Source organism: Echeneis naucrates, chromosome 12, assembly GCF_900963305.1.
Source record: "Echeneis naucrates chromosome 12, fEcheNa1.1, whole genome shotgun sequence".
Classification (NCBI taxonomy): Eukaryota; Metazoa; Chordata; class Actinopteri; order Carangiformes; family Echeneidae; genus Echeneis; species Echeneis naucrates.
In genome coordinates, this window is record NC_042522.1 from 16,913,323 (window position 1) to 16,938,790 (window position 25,468).

Genomic DNA, 25,468 nt, shown 5'->3' on the forward strand with positions numbered 1-25,468 from the left:
AATGTTAATGTAGAAAACAATCTGTTTCTGCTTTTTTTCTAATATTCGTATACATTTGTAGACGCTGGCTGTTACTGTTATTGAGAACTCAAAATACAATAGCAGCCATACATGTTTGCGTGTCTTAATTTGCCTTGAATTAATGAAGGACTTGTAATTTTGGATAACTGTGCTAAACTTATTCATTATATGCTACAGTGTAAACCCTGCGGTGTACTGTGGGGGTAACACTAAGTACTCATGACTTACAGCATTTATAAACAGCAGATTTAAAGTCTAATTAAATGAAAAAGGCAGAAATAGAGAAGATAAGGACTAAAAGGGCAGTTTGAGTCTGGGATCTTTTTTCAGTGTTTATTCTGTGTAAACACAGATAATAAGACGGCTCTGAACTCTTTAAGGGGAATCTGTGAAACGCTGTTGAATTACGCCATGTTCATTACCACAGCAGCTATTTGTCATGATTTGAAGACTTGGCGGTGGAAATGTTTATAGTTCTGTTTAAGTTAATTTCATAAATCACTAACTTTGTAATTAAAACGGTAGGATCAGTCTGAGGAGTTAGATTTTTTGTGACAGGCTTCAAAAAATAAGTCCATTCAAAACAATCCATCTTGGGGCCACACGTCATATTTAACAATGACAGAGAAAGGTCAACAAACTGTGGAAATTGTTCAGGTGATAAATTCTCTGCTGTAAAATAACAAAACAAAACAACAAAAACAAATAAACACTGAAAGCATCAGTAACTTCAAACAAAGGCATCTGTACAAAACATTTATTTGAAATTGACATAAAAACAGCTTTGTTGCAATTTGCATAATTTAAATCTGAAATCCTCGACAAGCAAACAATAACTAAGGGGGAAATGGCTTAGCGAAAAGTTTCTTTTACACAACGGAAGTTAAATGAACAGTTTAGGACTTGCTATGAAATATGTAGAAGATAAAAAAAAAACAACAAAAAAAAAACCAAAACAAAACACAGAAAGTATATATATGAAAAAAGAAACGTACTCAAACCAAACTGCTACGCTGCTGCAGGAGACGCAGGACAGGACAGAAAAAAAAAAAATCGAGCTGAGAAATAGATGAGTTAAAAAAAAAATGAAGGTGAAAATGCTGAGTGAGAAAAGCAGTTTATAGGGTCCCTAGAAATTGATGCAGGCTGTAGTTTCATTGTCTGTCAATAGATGGCAGTGCCAGCACTGTAGCATCACTCTTCAGCAATAATATATTTATATATATAATCACTTTATACATATGAGACTGCAGGAAAATGGGCAACTTCTGTATGTATAATACAATCAGCAGCAAACTGGTTTAGTCTGCATGTGTGTTGTCTTCAGTTAACCTCAGTTGGACATTTGTATGTACATGGGGCGGAATTTAGGGGCAAAAGTAACTTTAAACTTTTTTTTTTTTTTTTTTTAAATCCAGAAAAGATTTCTTTCATCTCGTCTAACTAAAGACAAAGTAATGCGTACCTGCACCTCAAACCGTCGCCGGTGAGCTGTTGGTTCGGTCGGGCGACTGCAACGTTTTTGAGGACGGATGGCGTTTTGGCTCCAATTTGACACATTTTGCCCTCAGCTTCATAGGGAAAAAAAAAAAAAACCTCGACGCTGTGACGAATGTGGTCTAAAAGGAAACTCATTTGTGAAGAAATGGCGCGTGAAACGTTGACAAATCGATTTTGACGTACTCAACGTGACATGGCGAGCGGGAAGAGAGTTTAACAAAAACAAACAAAAAAAATTACACCTTGAAACATTTTTATGTCAGTCATTTTTTTTTTTTCTTTTTTGCCCGGTGGTGTAAATCACAACACAAATGGACAGTGTGCTTGTTCTCCCGGGTCTCTTTTGGCGATGGTATAAATAATAAAAGATAATTATTATTCATTACAATAAATATATTAATAAATAAAACGACCTTTGAAGTTTTCCAATTTCCTTGAAAACATTTTGGAAAATTTTTTAACTAAACTAGAAACAGTAATCGGAAACAGCTTGTGAACTTCCTTCTCCAATGTCATGTCTGAGTCGTAACACTGAACATATAAAAAGACAACATCTCTACAATGTGATTGTACAAAATCTGACATGTTTGTATCACAAAAGGAAAAAAAAAAGAAGACACCCCAGTAGATTTTAAATGGCAGTCTATGATTAGTACGGCTACACATTAACTGTTGCCATTACAATAGTTTCCCATTGTTAGTTGAGAAAATGCTCATGGACTGTTACATACAGTTTCAGAGAAGCCGAGATCTAAATAATAATAAACGAAATTCAAAAAACATAGCATGATTGTAGTTTTAAATCCTACATGTGCCAGAGGTCAGTGCATCAAAGAGGCACAGCATTCGTGACATGGTTAATGCCACTCCTACAAACCAGTGTATATCCTCGTCTCCAGGCGGCGCCCAGAGACGTTGAAGCTTTCAGTATTTGGCTGCGTTTTTGCTTCATTAGGGCCTGAAACCTGAAGCTGTTTCTGCCGGTGGAAGTTGACACCTTGATGTTTTTCCTTCCTTAATAAAAAAAAAAAAAAAAAAAAAAAAAACCCACAAAAAAAAAAAACAACCACACATTTTCAGTGTTTTCTTTGGTGGTCAGGCTGCTTCTTCGTGTACGCACACCTCAGCATTTGGCAGATAGTCAACATCTTCAGCACTGATCAATACGGCTTGACCTTCCCCTTTTTGTGTTTTTCTTTGTTTTGTTGTTTTTTGTTAACTACTGGCTTTTTGAATACATGGCCGTCAGCCACAAAGAGGTAAGCCTGTCCGTGAGACACAGCGTCCACTGACGGCATCTGTGCTTTTTAGGTATTTCTTCTTGCATTTACTTCACTCGCGCAGCGCCCGTTAGGACTTCAGCTCTCAGGGCGTGTCTGCGTGTGTGTAGTAGCCTCTCTGAAGGGCTAAGGAGGCGATGCTCTCGGCCGAGCGCCGCTGGTCCATCGTTAGCAAAGTGTCTAACAGGTCGTTGATGTCGGCTTTGAGCCCCTGCCTCTGCATCCAGTTCTTCAGCAGTTCATAAACTTTGTCACCGGGGGGGCCGTTCTCTGCGATCCGAATGTGGTTGTCGCTGACCCCAATCATCCTGAAGAACTTGTTGTGGATCCGCACGTCCAAGTACTCATCGAACAAATCAAAGCTCTTCTTAAGGGATCTTTCGGACCCTTCAAAAACAGAGATGAAGGCGCACAGTTTAGCCCCGTTAACGCTTAAAAACATCACATGGAAACAATATGCATGTTGTTTCTATAGCAGTTTAGAAACATTCAGTATGTGCCAAGATGTTCTCCTTCAGGGGGAACTTACTAAAAAAATTCCGCTGCGGCCCAAACAAATCTTTTGAGCCACATCTTTTTTAATTTAGCATGAGAAACAGACGGCATGTTTCAAACCCCTGTAGGCTCACATACAGCCTGACCATCATGAGATTATTAATCTATCAGGCAGCTAATGTGAAATCTTGAGGAGATAATGTTTATTTGACATCCCTGTGGACTGACGTGAACTGCAGTAAACTGTGTGGTTTTCTGTGGGCAGCCAGCTGCCTTTTAGGGAAAATGAAACAGGAGGGGTGAAATGAATTTACAGACTGTATCTGTCTCCCATGGCAGGAATCTCACCTTGTAGCGGCACCAGTCGATGTCGCAGAGGATTGTCCTGTAAAATGAGACAAATACAGATGTAAGGGACTGTAGCGCAGGAAGTAAGAGAATGATACAGAGATGGTGATGTCTCCTCACCATGTCTGCAGGGGGCAGTCTGAGGACACTGGGGCTCTGGTGAGGAGTGTTACCAGAGGAAGCGGCTGTGGGCAGGGCCGACAGGCTGGTCTGAGACGAACTAGTAGTGTTGGGCAGGCTGTCCCCCAGTCCCCGGTCCTCATCTTCGATGGGAGTGGACTTGGCTATCACCCCCTGCGTCTCCTGCAGCAGTGGTCGCGACTCCGGACGGGACTCCTCGCCCTCCAGGCCTGCATTCTGGTTGTTCTGTCTCTCCTCTGCTGTGGCTCCACTCTCACCCTGCCAAAACAGAAGTACATTACGGCAAAATGTTTCTACGTGCTACCATGATTTATTTATTTATTTTTACCAATTGTGACTGTTTGTTCACAAGACGAGCCAAATATACGGTCTTAAAGAGAAGAAAAAAAATAAAATAAACAAAACTAAACAAACACAAAGCCAAACAATAACTTACAATAGGAATCTTCACAGTTTCCCTGGAGTCACAGTTGCTCTTTAAACCTGTTGGAAGACAGAGATGCAGCTTTAGGATCAAACTTTTGATAAGAGGAAGTGCCGGCAAAACACGCAGCGTCAACTTACACAGTACTTCACATGAACGCTGCTTCATGTAGAACCACAATGCCAGTCCGATCACAACAATGAGGAAGATCACGACCAGGGTAATACATAGAGGAAGAACTGGAAAAAGCACAAAAATCAATCAGTGAAGAGGCTCATTACATTTAGGTTGGGGGAAAAAAAAAAAAAAAAAAAAAATCAAACCAGGAGGGACGTTACCAAAGTCTGCTGCAGAGGAGGGGGTCGGCGTGGGAAGGAGCAGAGAGATTTCAGTCGGGGACGGATCATGTTTCCGACACACTGTGTTAGAAAAGGGGGTGCACTTCTTCACCTCCACCTCCCCCGGTTTACACCTGTAATTTTGTACAAAAATAAATAAGCTGTGCTGAACAGATTCAGCATTTGGACTTATGGTTGACAGCTAAAGCAAAAGGATTAAAATTAATGCGGCAGAAATTAAACGCATTGCGGTTTTTAATTCACATATGATTCTTTCTTTTCAAAAACTGAGGGCTACATTTCCCACAATGCAGCTCAACAGCTAACAGTGTGCCACTACAGCACCTGATTTCTTCTTTTTCTGCACCAACCTACTTTTGTCAGTTTATCGGACCAGCTGCTGCTTCTTCAGAGTTTTTTTTTCCCCTCACATAAGCCCTAGCACTGCCCAAGACCTGTAAACAGACCTTGATGTTCCCCCCCTTTAAGATAGAAACCCTGTGCCACCGGGGGTCATTTCAAAGCAAAGAGCTAAGCACATCAGACCTACTTGGCACAGCGTTTGCAGACTTCACAGGCCTGATCCGGCACACAGAAGGTTCCCTGCCTGCACTGGCACTTGGTGTCTGTGGTCGTGGTGCAGGATGCAGTTTCGATCTCATCTGTGAATAGTTAAAAGAGTTGAGAAAACAGACACAACATAAATAAATATCGTGACGAAAAGGGTCTAAGAAATCTGTCAAATCAGATTATGGCTCTACGCAGCAGTAAACTGAAAATCCAGCAGATATCGGAGGTCGGACTTGGACCACGGTCGTCTGTGGTTAGCCGTAATGGCAACCATGATGTCATTTTTGTTGGGGCTCGTACCAAACGAGGGAGTTCCTTTATGTCTGGAGGATCTGACTTGTAGTAAAGATGCTTAATTTGGGGTATGTTAAATAAATACGGAAAGAAATGATCAAACCACTTCTATGATTTAGCTATTGCCATATTTTATTTCAATACATTTTCTAATAGTTGTTCAGCCATAATTGTGGTAAAGCAGGCACACGGTCAGAGGGCTTATTTTGAACCGCAGCACACCAGCCTCGGCATTCTGGACAAAGCCGAGTCCTTAGTTGTGACTCCCACACATCTGTGATCAACTCAAGAACAAATTACTGGTCAACACAGAGTGACCTCTCAGGAGTTTACGACTTCTAACTTTGTAAAGTGAGTGCAAAGTCTAATAAGCAGACTTGTGCGAAATGACAGAGAACATGGTGGATTTTTCTGCCAATTTGTAAGCCGTTAACAGTCATGTGGAAATATTTTGTACAAAAAAAAAAAAAGTTTGATAATTAAGTTTCCACTTTTGTCTTATCATTTGCTACATTTTGCCTGGTTTTACGGGTATAATGAGGGATGGAGCAGCATGGTGCATTTATTAAATCGAGACCTAAAAGACAGAAGTCCTGGCCTTAAAGATAAAATTTTAATTGATAATAAAGCAGCAGCCAACCCCCACAGGGCGCCTTTTTCCAAAAATCTGATGCCCACACTTGCCAATTAAGGATAAATTGCAATGTTGGTAGCAGAATCAGACCTCTCTTACTCTCCTCTAATCATCCATGCTCATTTTCCACCTCTTTTATTCAGACAATTCAGCTCATTTCAACACAATGAAAAGAACCGGCAAGTAGCTTTTCACACATTCACCTCTATATTTATAACTGGATCCACCTGGAAGGAACACATGATGTCACTTTTTCCACAGGTGCAAATTACAACTTAAGAGTTCAAAGTTCAGTTGGCAATCTTCTAGTAAATACGTTGTCACCGTCATGAGGAAACTGCAGAGAACATGGCCACACATCTTATTAATGAACTGCCAAGATCTGCGTTTTTAATGTGAAACAAATTCTAATTTTGATCTGCAACTGCATCCTAAGTTGAATATTACAGGAATCCCAAAAGATTGGTTGGTTTCAGTCCATCTCTCTGCGCTGAATTCCTGATGTCTGTTTCCCCTCATTCATTATTAGAGAAAGTCAACATAACAATGATAATGTAGTTTGAGAGATTCGACCCTTATCTTCTCTAGTTGTGGCTTATGTTCATGTGATTTCGCTGTTTCCATGTAAATCCTATTCAACCGTAGAGGTGTGATAACTGACAACAGACGCGTCTCTCATTGTGTGACCCGACTGTGGGAAGGCTGGCAGACATCCCGCCACATCTGAGGGCCAGTGGTCCGTCAAAAAATCCATAGTCGTTAATACCCTTGTTGGTCTCTTTATGGCCGCCTGTGTGCCCCCGTCATTCATTCGGTGTGCTGAGTGCGTGATCCGTGAAAGAGCTAGCTGGCCAATCACAACATGTAATCAACGTTTACTGACCCCACTGAGCCAGCAAGTGTTGTCAGTGTAGTTCTACACAATCACAAACTGCATGAAAAAGTAAATACAGATTTGGGGCCTAAAAGTGAGCACCTTTTAACCTGTATTCTCTTTAATGACCATCGGGGGCGACTGGCTGCCAAAGGAAAAAAAAAAAAAAAGATGAGATTGTATTGAATTTTACGGCCAAATGCTCCTCTCTCAATTGATTTGTTACTTCATTAAAATGTTTCCAAAAGAGTTTATGGTATCCGTGTCTAGTTTCAAGCCTTCTTCGAAACAACATGATTTTCCGATTTTAAATTATGGTCCCATTTTGAGAAAAATAGATCATAAAGCCGAGGATGCATTATAGCGTAAAAAGGCCGTAAATACTTTCCGGTTAAGTCAAGTGATTTAGAAAACTGGGTGTGTCTTTTATGACATGAGAGAAACACAACGTTCAAAATGCAATAAACATTCTCCATTTGTTATCTAATGCCTAATGATGGGGTGTGAACACTTGACTGACGTCGACAGAGAATATGTCAGAATTATCAGATGTTAGCTGAAAAGAGCTGAGCTTGTCGGACTTTCAACATGTTGATGACACTGTTCACTGCCTCATCTGCTCCGGTCTGCCACATTTGTTTGCCATTTGGTTAATTCAATCAGGCTAGAAATCAAGAGTTGCTGGTGTGTTTGTTTTATCAGCAGTGTAGCAGGCACGACACACTCTCTGTGGTAAAGCTAATATTTTTATGTGTATACATATGTAAATAGATATATAGAGATATATATAGAATGAGCTTGTTGCGCAGAGGAAATACTGCACTGTAGCTCACTGCAGTGAGAAATGACTCTTCAGTTTTGTTAGACAGTCAGTATGAAAGGGACGGTAAGAGATAAAGAAAGCAACAAAGCCTTTAATAGAATGTGAATGAGGCTAAACGAAAACCTCCATTAAAAGAAAAAAAACCCACACACACTCAGAGTTGGCAACCAGTTGGGGCAGCTGGTGTTTGAAGAACGCAGTATAATTGACTGATTCTGTTATTTTATTAAATTGGCAGGTGCTTTGTAAAAGTCTGAATGCTGGTGGCGGAGCGGTTCAGGCGCCAGTTCGGGCTAAACTGAATACAAGGAGCTTTTTCTGTGAACTCCTGTCGTGTTGAAGTCATTTATGCAGGTCATTTAATCTGAATCAAACCTTAAATGAACAACAGCACCATCTGAGTTAAAACCAACATTAATCTCCACAACAGCTTCGCTTTACAGAGACAGCACACGAAACCGTGACCTTTACTTCAACAAGGCCAAGCACCACCTGACTCCATTCATTCAATCAACAGTGGCCTTTTCAATGTGGGAGTAGGAGGAGAGGAGTGCTAGTAGTGAGCAACTTTTTTTTTTTTTTTTTTTAAATATATTTCTTTTGGCTAGTTCCTTGAACTGTTTTCACACTGAAGATGAGTTTAAAACTAGAGCTAAACACGCAAAGTTCCAATCCTAAACTCACAACCAGGGAGCACAAAACACATCCTATGTAACACTAGTCTCTTTTCTGTGGCTGCAGCCTTTCACCGGACACAAAGACGCCCAGTGTGGAAGACAAAGGGACACGGCCGCACCCAGTTCACCCAGGTAGGACAGACACACAGGCAAATCTCCAGAGACGAGTTACATGCTCACATTCAAAGTATGAGACAAAACAACAAAGACACGCCCCACGACTTCTTGTAACATCATAAGATCACATTTTCAGGAGTGTATATGAATGACAGGGGGACGCAGACAAAGGGGTATTAACTTTCCCAAACAATATATCTTTTACTAAATGGATTAGGGAGGCTGGACTTTTATGTAACTTTTTTTTTTAAGGTAATGGATTGAATTCAAGGGCAATTCAGTTTTTTTGTGTTGTTTTGTTTTCAGCAAACCCAACTTGTTCATGCGAGGTTTTGTCATAAAGGAGTCTATGGACACATTGCATGATGGGAACTGTTCTTCAAAGGGCTTTTTCCTGTTTTGAATATGCAGCCCCTCTACGTCAGGCAGGCCAAAAATAGATTTACTTTTTTTAAATTTACTAAAATAAAAACTGATGTTCTTGTTATTGTGCCATTTGTTTTCGTTGTAATTTACCATTGTTTCACACAAGGAGTCAGCTTTGGTGAGATAATGGTGGTTGTTTTTTTTGTTTTTTTCAGTTTTAGCGTGATTTGTTTTTCCTCTTTGGTGTTTTTGTGTGTGCAGCCCAGGGAGATGAGCAGGGATCAAAATAAAGAACTCAAACTGAGCGTATTCAGACTGTTTGACTAGTCGTTGACATTTTATAGAGCAAATAATTAGATATAACTTCACATTGACATCCTTCTATACGATCAGAACAAGGTTTCAACGATCTCTCGTGTAATGAAGAAAAACAGCATTCTGTGTAATGAACCCAGATGTGAAGAGTCTGATTACCTGAGCGGCAGTGAGTACACGGCAGACAGCGGTTCATGCCGTTGGAGTGCTCTGTGTAGGTCTGCCCATGCTCGCAGGGAAGACAGGTCCCTTGCTCCTGGTCTCTTTCACATGCCTTGTGCACAAATGTTCCTGCAAAGCAAACAAATGACAAACATACGTGTTAATTTGTGCAGCCAACTGAAACTGCTGTAGCTCTTGGCGCTAATAACGCAAAGCATTTCCCGCTGAAACAGGATGTCAGAGCAGGACATACCAGAGTGAACAGATCGGACGATGTTATGGGTCTGAACCTTTGAACCAATGGGACATCAGCTGAGGGGGGTTGGGGGGGGCATTTCATTTGATAAAAACTGCAGAGGGTTGGGATTGTGATATTTTCTTTGCCTGTATGTGATTCGCTGTTTTAAAGATGACAGTTTTTCCAGGAAGTCTGTGCTCACATTTAACGGGGGCTGCATGTGGTCGGGGATGGGCATGAACTGATTTACTGAGCGGCACAGTTATGTCATGCGTAGAATTTTTACACTCATGAATTTTCATACTTATGAAAACGGTTTTCACGTGTTTCCAGGATTTATCTGATGCACTAATGGAAAAGGGCAAAGCAGTGAATAAGAAAAAATAAAACAGGCAGTAAAGAAATCTGTGGCTGGACCCACTGAATATTAAAGTAAAGCACTGCTGCTGTGGTTGTGTCAGGGGCTATATAGTCTGTTTTAGCTCATCTTAAATGTGGCTAGAACTGACTTTCAATGTGCATCCAGGCAAACAAACATTATGCCTAGTTAAATAAAAAAGCTTGTACTGACAAAAAGAAGCCAAAATCTTACATTTCATTCCCATAAGTGGTCACAGTGGGTTTTAAACATGTGGTAAAAACTGACCAAATGGCAAGAATGCAAGAAAACAGGATCATAAAAAAGAGGAAAAAATACATTTCCTCTGCCCAGTATTACAAGCATACAACATAGTCTGGTTTATCTGTTAATATCCATTCTTTATCTCCCATGAAGGATTATGTTTCAGCTTCTCTTTGGGCATGTGAGCAGTCAAACATAAAAAAAATAAACCAAACTAACAAGAACAACAACAGGGGGAAAAAAAAACAAAAACAAAAAAAAACAATGTGATTCATGAAAACTTCAGGTTTTTAATGCATTTAAAATATGCACACGAGTGAAAATTACACACAAGTTAAAAATGTTGGGAATTTACTGGTGCTGCATGTGCAGACAAAAATGGAATTACGAATCCCGAGTTAAATATAAAATAGGATTTCTTAGAATTCAAAATGGTAAATGAAATAATTCAATCAGGATGGCGTAATTACATTTTGGCTAAATAAGTTCTGAAAGAAGAAGAAGAAAAAAAAAAGAAGTTCGCCACCTCACCAAATTCTTTACATAATAAAGAAATAGGTGGGTAGCTGGTAGAGTCAGGAATTAAAAATAACTTCTGCTTCATATCCTCCTTTCAATTCACTCAGATCTGCCGAGGTGGATCAGTCTGTCTTCTCTGGCCACCGCAAATTCTTTCCAGACCAGGCAGAGAAAATTTGCAAAACTCGTTTAGGACACAGTTCAGGTTATGGTTTTGATATACGACTTCAGCTATACTTTATTCATTTTACCATATGATGGCTCCAGATTTAGCTAAATTCTTTTTTGCAACAGGAGAAACAGACGGACGCTTTGAGAAGCAGTGGTTGTCGCTTGTATGCTTGCGTGTGACCACCGATCTATTCACTCTGCTCCATGTTATCATCCTTACCAGCCTGGCAGTTGAGGCAGCAGAGTCCCTGGTGGAGGTACTGCCGGTTCTCCACGCAGGCTCGGTGTCTTCGAAGGGTGAGGTTTCTGTACCCATCGCCGGACCACTGAGACGCTGGGGGGTCTGCCGCAAGACACGCCAGCCCAGTGAGGAGCACCGCCGCCACCAACACCTGAATCTGGAAAGGTAGTGGAGGGTAAGAGGGGAAAGAAAGAACAAAAGCCTTGCATTATTATGGGTTTCCGCAGTGTACACTCACCCACTCCAACTCATTAGAAGGAGGACAGTAAAGAGGAGAGTCAATCTTCATAGGAAACCTTGTGTGAGCAATCTATGACTTAATTCGAACCATCTGATCTGAACATCTGCCGTGGGAGAGCAATTAAGGGAGCCATGCAGCTGGTCACAACTGCAGGGAACACAACTCTGTGTGCAAGATGCAGAGCTTTATGCTAGCAACACGCAGCCAAACTTAATTACTCCATGATCTGGTGTCCTTATGAAGAACAAGTTTAAAAGGCAGAGGCTCCGCTTCTCCTCTGTTGTGGGTTGAGGGTTCGATAAGGTATCCGAACTACGAGCCACACGGCCCCCGTATCAGATGTGATTCCAGAAATCCATTCATGTGCAGGATAATAACAGGCCTGTATAGGTGGGGGAGCTGAGAAGAATATAGCTGAACACTTTAGTGCGGCCCCCAGGCGCTGGTGTTTATTCACACGCTTTTCACCATGTCAATGTGAGAAGGCCCCATTCATTGGCAAACAACACACTTTAGTGCCTCTACTTCAAATGACCCACATTCTTAAAACCCGGCTCTTTGAATACAGCGACATGCGACACCGGCACGAAAGCACCTCAAATGCAACGCGACACCTCCTGGGTAAAGGAGAGGCCTAGATTTGGAGGTTTTGTCTCCGCTCCGGGTAGGACCGGCCTACCCCCCTCCGTCCCCCTCCCTCCCCACCAATGGGCCAGGAGAGAAAGGAACAGGTTAGGGTGCAGCGGGCCAGGTTGAGAGAGAGAAAGAGAAGGAGGAGGGTCGATTTAGAAGTGAGAAACTGTAGACAGTGAGTCGAAGATGGGGCGTTCTTGGGGGAATAGTCTAAAAAGGCAAGTGTGGGAGAGTGAGGGGAAGAAAGACGGAGGTAGAGAAAGGAGGACAGGCTGGAGCTGAGAACTGCTTGACTCTCTGGAGAGCTGCCATGCCTTGTTGCTCAAAAGAACTTTCCTCCTTCTCTTGCTCGCACCCGCTCTCTGCCTTTTCCCTTCTTCCTTTCCCTCTGCTCACGTCAGACTTTCCAAAGACGCTAAGAGGCAGACGTGGAGGGGCAGACGGCCGGCAGAGCAGTCACAATTACACCATTTAGATCTATCCAAACATTCTGCGGGGGGGGGGGGGGGTTTGCAGAGGAGAGAAGGAAAGGGGTGGGAGATAAAATGAGAGGTGGGGGCTGGGGGGGGTTCTAACAGAAACCATGAGTGCATGGGTGAGTCTATAGACGTGAATACACTATGTGTATGACTGCAGGGTGGGGGGTGGGGGGGCAGAGACATGGAACTGGCTAAAGAGTAAGTAGAAGGCCGTGTGAAAAGGCAGGAGAGAAAAATCTGTGCCTGAGCACATGTGCACGCCGAAGCAGCGGAAAGAGGAGATGGGGAAAAAAAGACAACTGGGAAAGAATGAGCTGCAGTCGAGAACATTACACACTTCTAAAAGTGCAGAGGGAGAATGTGAAATTTCAATCAATGCCACCCCCCCCCCCCCCCCCCACCCTAAAAAAGGAAGATGCATTATAATGGAACACTTCGGCTGACAAGAAGTGAAAACTTTTGCCTCTGACAGTAAAGATGCATCGAGAGCAGAGAGATTGCATCATTTCCATTCTTTGCTCATTTCAGATCAATTTCAGTTATTAAAAACACCTGACCTCAGCAGCTAACCTGGTATGCTGCGCTGAAAATCCAGTCATATTTTCATAAAAGGCTAGTAGAGTCAATCATTTTATGTCTATTAACGTGCCGAATAATTTCAATTTAGTGATGAAGTATGGTGAAATAGCTTCACTGCAATTTTTTCCTTAGGCGTCTATGAAGGTCTTATTTTTTCTGACCAAAAGTGAAAAACACTACAAAACATTGAAAAGCTGAATAAATTCTTTGAACAAGCTCCACTGAGGTCAATGTTTGGTCTTTAGGGAACTGACCTAATTTTTACTTGATTAACTATGAGCTGTAAAAAGAGCCAAAGAAAAATTTGCTACTGATACCGAGAGCGGGTAAAGACAAACTTTACGAGATTGCTGTCATTCTGGCGTATTACCAATTTATATGCCGAGGTGACAATTCAAAACAACCATCCAGTCTTTATTTTGTAATTATCACAGTGAACTGTGCCGGAGGGAATCCAGCCTTTTCTCTTTTCAACAGACTGCTTAAATGGGAGGAGCACAAACAAGGCCAACAACATGTGTTCACACTCATAACCCAAGGCTGCTAAACTGCATAGGCACAAATGTAGTGTGTAGATAAATGCTTTGGGCAGCCACAATGTGGCTTAGTTTTACCTCCACAACCAAGCAAGGAGGAAGACTGGAGAAACCCTAACCTCAGCGCAGCGAGCCCTCCAAACCCACAATCCCTGGAAGCTCTCCAACGGCTGGCTGGAGCGGTTCAGTCCACTTCACAGCCGTCTCCATCCACTGTACAATGAGTGGGCCGGGCTGCACATTATTCGGTGAAACAGTGTCCTATTGTCATGCTTTCAGTCTGTGTGTATGATAGGTTGGTGCTCTGCAAGTTAAACTAATAAAAGTTACAATATAATAATGAGACCTCCTGTTTATCTGACAACAGTAGCTTCCCTCCACTTCCTCCAAGCACGCCGGGTTCTTCCAGATGACCTTGGCACCGACTCTTCACATGCCATGTACACTGAGAAGGCATTTATGACTAAATGACAGGACATCCTCTCCGTTGACCTAGGTTATCAATGTGGCCATTTAGGGGGCCGCAGTCGCTCCACATCCCTGACAGACTTACAGCAAGCTCCTTTAAATGTAAATATAAATGTTGGGGGGGGTGAAAAAAAAAGTGAACAGAAAGCAAAAATGCAATCAACTCTTGCACACACACCGATAAACCACAGATTATTCATTTAATATTGGACAGATTTCAGTCCTGGCCAAAAGATAAGGAAAGGCACGATGCACCTCATTATACTCCTGGATCCAGCGTCATGTTTTTCCTATTAGCTACTCCTTTTGATTGCTCTCTAGAGGTTTAAGTAAAAAAAAAAAAAATATATATATATATATATATATTCCCATGCATAAATAAAGTGCTGAAGAATTCCCGATTTTTTCCTCAACCGACTCATTTAGACTATTAAAAAAAAAAAAAAAAAAGACAAAAGTGCCCCTTTATACAACGTTAATCTATTTTTTGAGTGTTGCCTTAACTGCGCAGTGATTGGTGGCCAATTTGTCCGACAACAACTGAATCAGTACATCAGATTAAAGCAAGCGGGTCAGAGTAAACATCCCCATAAACTAATGACGCGCGCCTACCAGAGCATCATCTATTCCACACGAGACCAAAGACTTCAGCCGTTTTTCCGTGATGACATTTAAGGACCGTGGCATGTGACAACGTAGAGGCTGGAAACGTGTTCAGCTGCAGCTGCAGATTGTTGCAGCGCATTATAAACCACCTAAAAAACAAACATTTACTTCACTTCAAATGTCATCGGCACATGTATTCCCCTTATTCTGACCACAGTCGTAACTTTATCTGATGCCTCCGCCAAACCGCAACAAAGAGAAACCCCCTTCCACCTCATATCAAAAGAGGAACACCTATCTGCAGTTATTTTACATTTGTCTTCTGCTTATCTGCAGTTTCCCAGGCAAAAATAACAATAAGACAACTGCTAAACTGTCTTATCCGATTGTCTTGTCTAATGACATAAATCACTATTTCTTCTTATGCACATCATGATTTCAATTTTTCACCACATACATCATCATTGCCACTGGAATTCACAACAACAGTGGTGAAATCTGTCACATTTATCCTCAACTTTATTGCGTGTGTTTTTTTGGTAACTGAACAGGGGACACCGGGAGGCATGCAGACAAACAAACAAAATTCAAGCTCATCTGTTTACTGAGATATACAGGAACCAAAGAAAGAAAGTTTCAGACTATTTTTGTGTTGTGGTCAACTCATCTTTTTATTGATTAATCTAATGATCCTGTTTTCTGCTTGTCAAAAGCAGCCCGGGTTGACAATTTGTGGCATTTGCCAATAACTATCTGTCACTGCTCAGTGATCTAATTTCTGTTGTACGTAAGAGTCAAGCTGAATGAAAAATGTATTTCAGCCTTAATCCACCAACAGTTGAAGTCTTCTTCAACATCATTAGTGAAAACTAATGTCCATGTTTGACTTTTTTTTTTCCTTTTTCTTGTAAAACCAACATACAACTTATCATTGCAGATGACAAATCAAGTGTAATTTGTCTGTAATTTCATGTCCATGCATAAAAATATTAAACCTAATCCAGATTCCTGTGAGCTGACCTTGAGGCTATGAGCTCTGCTTTACAGATGGACCCTGGAGGCAGGGGGCGACCAAGCGTGACTTCTCTGGAGTGATAAATCGCGCTGACATTTTGTGTTAGATGACGAGGCCAAGTACAATCCTGTTTTTGTCAAGTGAAAGAAGCCTGACACTTGCTACCAACTGTAAATACCGCCAAAGTTCAGCCAAGCATGGACGCATTCATCAGGAAAAATCGGAACGGTCCAAGGCAGGAGAGGGGCTTAAAACACTCAGACGAGAAAAACGGAGCACATAAGCGTGCACAGACTGACGATCACACACATGTACAATACAGTACACAATCGCATATTAGTGTATGTGTGGGAGCGTGTGAAAAGCGGCTGCCCCCTCCTCTCAGGGAGTCACAGGAAGCTTGAGACAATACAGAGGCTTCATGCAGGGCTCAGCTCCAAACTGTTCCCCTCACAGCAGCCTGCTACAGAGCAGGCCCAACACCCGATTAGACCCACAACATATCCGCCACGCTGGATATTTATAACTCAGGGAAGCAGCAGCTCCACGACACAAACTCTTGAATTTCCTCAGGAGGTATGCTTCACTGATTAGATGACATTGTGTCACGAGCAGGTTAGGCAACATACATCTTTGTACTTGTAAGTTAAAAAAAAAAAAAAAAAAAAAAAATGTTTTTGATGACAGAAGTTTTAAGGAATTTCCTGGTAGTCAGCAACCACACGTTGAAGAAATGACACTTTGACACTGATGTTGACCACGCAAAAAAAAAAAAACAAAACCACTGACTGTTGTTTAGACACTGACAAGCAGACGTCATTGAAAGGTTGAAAGTTTCATAAGTTGTAAGTAGGTGCCGGCTGACGTACACTTTATGATGTCGTGGGGGAGACGGGGTCTGTGGTTGGCATGCAAGAAATCACAAAACATTGAACTTAACGGTCAACAAAGTTCACAAACTGAATTTGGAGATGTGAGTGCAGCAGGGCTATTAACTCAGGCTTTTCAAATTCCGATTAGGGTCTTCATAGAGGAGCAGAGCGCCGACTCACAAGACAACACCAGGAGGGAAGAGAGCGAAAAGAGCAAGAAAGGATGACTAATAGATTCAAGTATGTGCAGGAATCCATCACCTCGCTCTGGAGACAATCACATTAGCCCCATTAAAGCTCGTCTTTGTGTAAAAGGCGAGGAAAAAGTCCAGTGAAGCTCAGTTTATATCCCATTCTATAAACACATCACAGCAAAAATGTAGACTATGTGACTGGTGTAGCAGGTCAGCAAGGACTTATGTGACCGTCAACAGCTAGAATTTATATCAGATTTATGTTTTTCTAAACAGAGGCCCATTCTTAGGACAAAAGTTGAATTTGTTCCAAGACTCAACACTTATGATCTGTTTCTTCATCCAGGAAAGCAGGATGACAGGAGACTCAGCCCTGATATGAACCGTATGCCATTTGTCTGCCACGCTCCACCATATTTGTGATGAGTCTCTAAATGTCCACAGTGTCCTCTTTTCTCAGTTCAGTCAGTTCAAATTTGGCATTTTAATTTGAAAAATGGTACAAAACCGTGAATGAGTTAAGTCATTTTGGATCACTCAATCAATCTTTATTTATTTATTTATTTTTACTTAAAGTGAAAATCATAGTTTCTCACAGCTCAGTTTCCAAAGATATTCCTGACCCGTGAGGTAAAAACTGAAGAAAACAGCAGCATATCTTTACACACCGGGGGAGCTGGGAGCAGACGATACGTGGTATTTTTGTTTGAAATACAGTTAGAACGGTTAACTCATAATCAAAGCCTGTTAATCAAAAATTATTTAAGTACCAAGCACTACCAACTCATGAACTCCACCTCTATACACTTGGACAGGAATAACAAAACGGCCTCCTCCTTTATTCTCACGTCCACAAATCACTGCCTGACCCTGAGACGCACTCTTTCCAGCAAATGTTACACCTGCGTCTTAAAACGCTGTCCGGCAGGTAGAGTTATGGAGGTAAACACTCCCCCCCCACCCTCACAGATTTAACTCATGGGTGTGACACTTCCTCAGAAATCACAGTCAGGCCCTGTGGCTTGGCTGTGGAGAAACACTAAAGCTTGGTGGAGTGTATTTGTTTTGTTTTTTTCTGCTGTTGTTTGACAAAATGCAAATCACCCTGAGTCGTTTCAACATCGAACCTCTCAGGTGCAAGTCTGACTCAGCCTAAGTGGTATGCATTACGTGCGCTGGCAGCACCTGAGCAGGTGGCGCGCCCTCAGTGAGTCAGTAGGTCTTCAATAGCTGAGACGTGATTCACCATGACAACGGCGACGACGACAGCCACAACACTTTGATTTAAAGGAGTTGATCCGCGAGAGTTAAGACATCGCTAACTTTATCTCCTCTCTGGCATAAACACCTGACCGGCAGTGAGTGTCTTGCACGGCATTGCATCATTCGCTGTCCGTGTAGCTTCTCTAAGCCTCGGGCTCAGTCATAACAGTTCACATGGTCACCGTGCAGCTTGCAGCATTACGAGCTGTAGAGCGGCTGCTTTGTTGACCACTGCTCGGTCCCAAGTGGCACAATTTGGCCTGTCCTTGTCTCCGTTGTCCGCAGAGACAGAGGGGGATATTTCCTGTGTGAACCAACACCCAGACACTCAGTAAGCAATCACAGATTACAATCTCGTGTGCATTTCCATGGGCATGACAATTCTAAGAAGTAAACTGATGCCACTAATATCAGCATATCTGTGTACTCTAGACAGGAAGTTTACTGGACAGCCAGGCACGTACGCTCAGGAAAATTTGAAGGGGTGTGTGCGTGTGCGTGCGTATGTGCGTGTGTGTGTGTGTTTGGGGATGGGGGGGCGGGGGTGAAGTTTCCTCATAGTCCCTTAGCAACAGCGCCTTCTGGTAGGGCCTCCAGAATGTACTGTGGTTTACAAAAGAGATAAACATTGACTCTGCCACCCGGAGAAGTAAATCTGATTTCAGTAATGGAACACTGCATGACTTAAAACACAGATCAGACAATGCAAAGAACAAACGCCAAAGCTTGAGGCACATCAGCCAGATGGTACATGTACTGTAAGGATTGTATTTATGATGAGCAGGGCTGAGGGAGACGTCTGTAATGAGATGCCATGCTGCTCTAACTAACATGGAAACACACACGAATTTTGCCATACACTACGCTGTAAAGCAGTAATGTTGGAAGACTTTTCGGGAACGGATCTGAGATTTCGCATCAACCCAAAGCTCTCCTAATAGACGGTTACACTTTTGGGCTTTACAGTGAGCTTAGTGTCAGGATTTGGTGCCGCACAGTTGGAAAAAACAACAGCTCGGGAATGAAAAGACGTCTCTGTGAAGGTTCTGAGAGTGGAATAAACTTAGATGGAAAAACTTTCAGGAGACTCTGCAGCTTTAATTGACGAACTGGCAAAGGTGGACTCCTGGAAACCGATTAACACTTCAGACATGTTACCAAAAAGCCTCTCTTCTCACACTCCGCAGTCTGATTTTAAGGTTTGCTGGAGCTGGGCTTATTAATAGTGCCTATAGGGCCTGCTACATCCGCTGTGACAGACCCAGAGCTGAACAATATGACCACATGATGTCCAACACAGATGGTGGCTGTAGTGTTGGAGGGAGGCCTGAGTGAGTGATGCAGCACATGTACTGAACTGAACCCATAAACGGGGGCCAAGAAGCTTCAGACATGTAGAGTCTGTGCAGAAATAAACACTTTGATCATCATCATCAACAACAACAACAACAACAACAAACACACTGTTGCTTCTTGCTGCTACACAATGAACGGGCTTGTTTCATCCGGTTCAGAGGCCTGGTCGTGATTTGTGCTGCTGACAGAGACTCGGTCTGTCCGGTCCGGTCCGGTCCGGACTTCATCAGTAACGTTATTAAAACAAAGCCCGCCAGCCAGAACGCGTTACTTTGTATCACCGACTGAACTCTTTGACCGCATGATGTGAAGGCAACATCACAAACAGCTTCGGCAAATACTCAAACAAAAATTAAAGATTTTTTTTTTTTTTTTTTAACTTATTGACATCCAGAGTCGTTTATCTTCCGCTTATTGTCGCGTTTACTTACAGAAACTGTCCCGGCCGCCGAGCCGAAGTTCATCTTGGGAACTTCGAGATGAGAAGCGAGATCCCGCAGACTTCAGGAACCAGCGGGCTAAAAATAACAACAACAATAATAATAATAATAATAAAATAATAATAACAGCGACAGATTGAGCGCCGCACTTTCAAAGGCGACCGACGCGGATCCAGACTCGAAGCTATCCGTCATTCGCTTTCTTTTCCAAAACTCTTTTCGGTGGCCAAACTTTTCACGGCGTCGTTTTTCCAGCCGAGCGGACGGAGACGCGCTCTGAACGCAGCAGACTGTCTCCGCCCGCCCTGCGCTCCGCGAGCCGCCGCTGACGTCAGAGCCGCCGGAGCCAATCACGGCGCGACCCCACCTGAGTATGGCTGCAAAAAAAAAAAAATAAAATAAAAAGTTTTATTTATTTATTTAAAAAAATTTATATGTTACATGCATGGGATGAAATTCGTTTTTTTTTTAAGTATTAAATTTTATTTTTAGTATTTATGTTCGGTAGAAAAACCTTCACATATATCAACCAATAAAATCCTAATTATGTGACCTGTAATAATAAGTCACTCACACAGGGACCTGAGCTTAGAACAAGTTCTTCAGCAAACAGATCCTCTCATTCATTCATACTTAACCCACTCCAGCCACATTAACAGGGCTGTGTAATGTGTAACTAACTAGTGATAACCGACTAATGTGACACAAGTTTGAGCACGAGTGAATGAATGAATGACCCCAAAGTGGGCCAGTGGATTCACTTCATCCCACAGACGATGAAGGGTTTGGCTTTCTTATTTTATCCTGCCGACACAAAGCACAACATGCTAGGTTTTTGAATTGTGCAAACTCTGCAGTAGGCTTTATCCTATATAAAGAAAATGTGCTGCTCTGTAACAGCATCGAATCACATAATTAAACTATTTGTGCAGAGCAACATCAAACAGCAAACATCCTCTCAAATGTGGTTCCTGCTGACAAAATCTTATCTTAAGCTGGTCTGTGGTCTGTTTGTCTGGGGAGGAAAAAGCGGAAGATATTTGAGTAAACCTACACTAGACCATGGCTGGGTCATTTACAACACAAACAAATAAATAAACAAACAGAAATAAACAACTAGGATAAATAAATCCAAAACCTGCCACTTGGTGGTGAGATGGCAGGCGGGGTAAACACTTTTTATCGTCATGTAAAGCAAATTTTGTCCAGTTTATCTCACTACTCACTCACCATAGAGAAAACTTTGTGTTATTGCACATAACAATGTGAGTCAAATAGTCAAATAGCATGTGACCAAAAAGCATGATAATGACATTTTAGAGAAGGGAACTTGTAGAATTATTGCATAAACATGCATGCAACCAAAATAGTAAGAATTCCTCAGCTGAACTCATTGTGTTGCTATAAAATGTGCGATAGGTTCCTATCAGAGCTGCTGCTTGTTGAAGAGGATCTGAAAGGCGACATCTGTTGATCTGTAACGCATCTGAGAGAAACTGAGTTCTTCCACAACTATGTTGTTTGCTCACAGTAAACTGTTAAATGCATCCATCAAAAAATAGTGAGAGAGGAAAGTCGAAAGTGTGTTTGGGGTTAAAGCAAAGCGATTAATTAAATGAATATTAAAGGAAGGATGTTCTCAGTGGGAAATAGATGGTGAGACTTTATACCCATCAATTATCTGAAACAAACAGCACTTGCACAACAGATGTATCCCATCCTGTCCTGCCAAAGCTGGACATGTGTTTCAAAAAACTATCTAGGAACTCTGTATCTGTATCTTCCACTTGGAACACATCCTGTGCTCCTCCTTCTGAGGTCACTGACTACGTGCTCAAAAACAGGAAGTGCATGATTGAGTTATTTGGAGGCTTATCCTGAACAAAACTGTATTTATGGCCGCCAGGTTGATTAGTTCAGACAGCGCACATTTGCTACAACAAATGCAACAAAAGTGGCGAGGGTAACTTTTGGGAAAATGTTTGATTCCTCCAGTGAAGGAAGTTGGTTGCTAAATTCTGTATAACCTGGGGAGAGATTTGCATGTCCTGTGTGGGAGCAGCGTGATGGGCTGCAAGTGTGTTTGTATATTTGTGTATGAAGGGTTTGTGTGGTGCAGATGGTGGTTAGCCGGAGGGCTTTTGTCACAGAAGTGACCTGCGGAGGAAAACACAGAAAAAATAAAGGGAAGGGAAACCTTCCTGAGCGTCAGTGACTTATCTTGTGACGCCTGCTGGGTATTGTTTCACTTGCTGTTTAGTTAGATTGGAAAAAAAAAAAAAAAAGGATGGCAGCTGAAAAAATACATTTACTGTAAGGCACCGTCCATGCTATATGAATCACAACACACACAATAAACGTTTGTTTACATTTTATTTACTGAAGAAAAATGCTCTGCAGGAACATTATGGCTGTATTCATGGGGGATTAGAGGACAGGAAATGGTGCAAGAATTTATCCTTGTTTTTCAACTGTTGGTTCATGACAAGGACAGCTGCCTTAAGTCACCCAAAAGTCGTTAATTTAAGGTAGCGACGTCAAACTCTGTTTCACTATTAACTCAAATTCAACATTCGAGGGAGGGATCACTGAGCCCCCCCCCCCGCACACCAGCTTCTGTGAGAGCTCACAATAATAACAACAACAGCCGCTGGGTCATTACTGCCTGTTTACAGTGAAAGGTGAGAGGTCACAGTGTGAATGTTGTGCTGAAATGAGGGTCTGCAGCTTGACACAAAAGTTGAAGATTCTGTTTATGCTTCTCTCCTTCTGCATAGAGGTCTGGATCATTGACATTCATCCAGCACAATCTTCCTCCTCCTCCTCCTCCTCCTCAAGCAGACCAGCACACACATGGCGTGAAAACACACTGCATGAGTGGTGTTATAAATAACAAATAATCCAACAAATGAACCACATTTAAAGCATCAGAACATTAACAATGGGCCATGTGACTGTTCTGTCTGGGAATGGGGCCACTTGTTGTATCAGATCCACTAACAACTTTAGACTTATCATCAGCTGTTTCTTTCTGCCATTGTTTTCCCTTTCCAGCCTGAAGAGATTTTTCTTCTTTGGTTCACTGTCACAGCATTTATCAACATGAATGCTTCCAACTAAAAATAAGAGTCTACTTTGAACTAACAGGCTCATTTGGAAAATGTTGATGATGACCAAATGTGATCTTTACCATGTTCTCTGTCTATTTAATATGCTAACACTTTTTGCTAATTAGCACTAAATTAAAAGCCCAGCTGAGGCAGAAGGGAAAGTCAATTGCTTTGCGAGTGTTTGATAAAACAAAATCCTGAGCAAATTAAAGATGTTGACCTGACGATGGTTCTCATTATGAGGAGTTAATTGAACACCAAAGTTGTTACAATCCATCATTAAATATGAATGCAAAACTCTGTTCCACCAGTGCTGTCAAAATATCTGAGTTTCTGCAACATGATGGAAAAATGCGCATAAATATCAAATGTCTTGTCAATTTGCATAAAACTTCATTGAAATCCATCAACAAGTTCGCCGGTATTGATCGTCAGCCATGTGAAGAACAATGCTGGTGGCATGTGTAATATTCATTCATTCACCTTCTGCCGCTTATCCTTTTCTGGGTCGCCAATCCCCGCCAAACACCCACAGCCTTCTTGCTGTGAGGTAAGAGCGCTAACTGCTATGAAACTGACAAAGTTTAAAACAAATCCCAGGTTTTTTCTGGGAATGGTTGGGACCAAAAACTGAGCTAAAAAGGCCATTAGTATTGCACTGAAATCACCAGATACCCTGAAACTGAATTTTAAGCAAATACTAATGCAGATTCATATCTGCTGGGTAAAATATTTACTCACAAGTTTGGCTTATGAACAAGTTTATGATGAAATGGGTGATGGTATGTAGTTACAGGATGTTGCATCAGACGCATGTTTGCATCACCATGCTATCAAACTCACACTGGCAATGCTAACATGGCTAAAAATTAGGATCTAAGTCTGATGATTGGTAGGGGTTGACTTTTAAAGGTAAAACACAATCTTAGGCTTTGTGCATCTTGAAACAATGACCTTTTCACATCAGTGAAGGAAAACAAAAATCAGCTCAGACCAACTTCCGAAAATCATTTGCCAAAAGCAGAAGACAAAGTGCGTGGGGGTTCCTGGCACAGCGTACTGGAAATAAGTTGTCAAGTGTCCTATTGTCAAACCAGCTAATGATTCCATACTGTCGCAGTTGGAGGATCGGTGACCTACATGGTGAGTTTTAAAGCGAAGTTAACAGTGAGGCTAATGGAAGAGAGGCAGGCATGAGAGAAAAAAACCGTCTTGACTGGTTTTGACTGGCTGAGGACGGCTGGCAGATTAACAGAAGCTTGCGACTCACTGAGGAATGCTTGTCTTTGTTGAAACCTTTGCAATGATGTCATCAGAAGTTTCCCTGGCACCACCTGGGCAGGATTCAGAGGAGGAGTCAGGCAGCATGAGGCCACGGGCATCGCTGTAAAGTGGCCTGATTAGTCACCTGACTGTGTCAAAAAAAAAAAAAGTTTTTCCACAAAAGTCAGACTTCAGTCAGCAGTGCCATGGAGATTAGCTGCCCGGTGAACTGTGTAAACACTTGCAAATCTGTATGTTTGTGTGAGCTTCACTGAGGAATGTGTGTGGGTGTCTGCACGGTGTTGTATATACTCTGCGACTCAAAAGGGGGGGAAAAAAAAAAAACACATGAAGAAGTAATAAGACAGATAAGTTTAACAAATGATTAAAAGTGGAGACAGGCAGAAGTGTTTGTATGTGTGTGTGCGGAGACAGTGGTGAGAGAAATTCAGCAGAGGGAAAGTGTGCTGGAAAAAGACAGCGAGCGGGAATTAAAGGAGGACTCGTGGCAGAACCCACAGTGCTGATGTTAGCTGTCTGATCCACTGAGAGACAGTTGGCAGCAGACTGTCTACCAGCCACAAATGTACAATAATTCAAAGCATGCGACGTGACGCCGTTCCCTGCGAGCAGGGGCTGCAGTCAGTACCCTCTCGCCACCCACACACATCTACACACACACACACACACTGAAGCAAAAGCCCCTGTGAAAGTAACAAATGCACCGAGTGGTTCATTCCACGTGATGCAATTATTCACAGTTCCATAGCAAATTTGGGCTGAGGCTAATCTCATAACTAAATGGCATGGCGCTGCTTGCAAGAACCAGATCTTCCAAACAAACTGAGAGGAATTCAGCTCCCTGGTGTCAGTGCTTCGGCTTCGCTCCATCTGCAGTTTATGAGTAAAAGAGGTCAACAAAGTTAGTATGCAATTATCATAATACACTTTCACTCAGTTGTGTGTAAGTATGAGTTATTGCCTCAATCAATTAAACGTTTGGCAGCTGCATAACTAAGCTTCTGTCTCACACTGTTCTTCACAGAGAAGTAGTTTCCTCCTGCCATCTGCTCCAAGTTGAAGTTTAGAGTTGGAAAATAGAGAGGCTTTTTTTTTTTTTTTTTTTTTTTCCTGCTTTGAAAAGGAAGATGAAGTTGCCACGGTAACGGGGAAGACACTTTAGGAGCACGGGGGACAGAGATTGAGAAATGAAACAAAAAAAGGATAACAGGAAAGGATTGGC

At 42.1% G+C, this 25,468-nt stretch overlaps 1 protein-coding gene across 1 annotated transcript; it reads right to left on the reverse strand.

Moving 5' to 3' along the window:
- Positions 1-1,358: 1,358 nt before the first annotated feature.
- On the reverse strand, positions 1,359-20,122 carry LOC115052259 (tumor necrosis factor receptor superfamily member 10A-like). Its single transcript, XM_029516286.1, has 10 exons — positions 19,844-20,122; positions 11,150-11,327; positions 9,377-9,508; positions 5,098-5,209; positions 4,548-4,681; positions 4,350-4,448; positions 4,222-4,268; positions 3,765-4,043; positions 3,645-3,681; positions 1,359-3,188 (listed from the first exon to the last, which is right to left on the reverse strand). The coding sequence occupies exons 1-10, from the start codon at positions 19,874-19,876 to the stop codon at positions 2,887-2,889; spliced, it is 1,353 nt and encodes a 450-aa protein (XP_029372146.1). The 5' UTR covers positions 19,877-20,122; the 3' UTR covers positions 1,359-2,886.
- Between the last annotated feature and the right edge of the window lie 5,346 nt (positions 20,123-25,468).

Excerpts from the sequence above, each read along its gene's own strand:
- LOC115052259 (XM_029516286.1), bottom strand. The coding sequence starts at position 19,876 with ATGAACTTCGGCTCGGCGGCCGGGACAGTTTCT. Across the intron at positions 5,210-9,376 it reads GTGTACTCACTGCCGCTCAG|ATGAGATCGAAACTGCATCC; the intron begins GTAATCAGACTC and ends AACTATTCACAG. Across the intron at positions 3,682-3,764 it reads GACTGCCCCCTGCAGACATG|GACAATCCTCTGCGACATCG; the intron begins GTGAGGAGACAT and ends CTCATTTTACAG.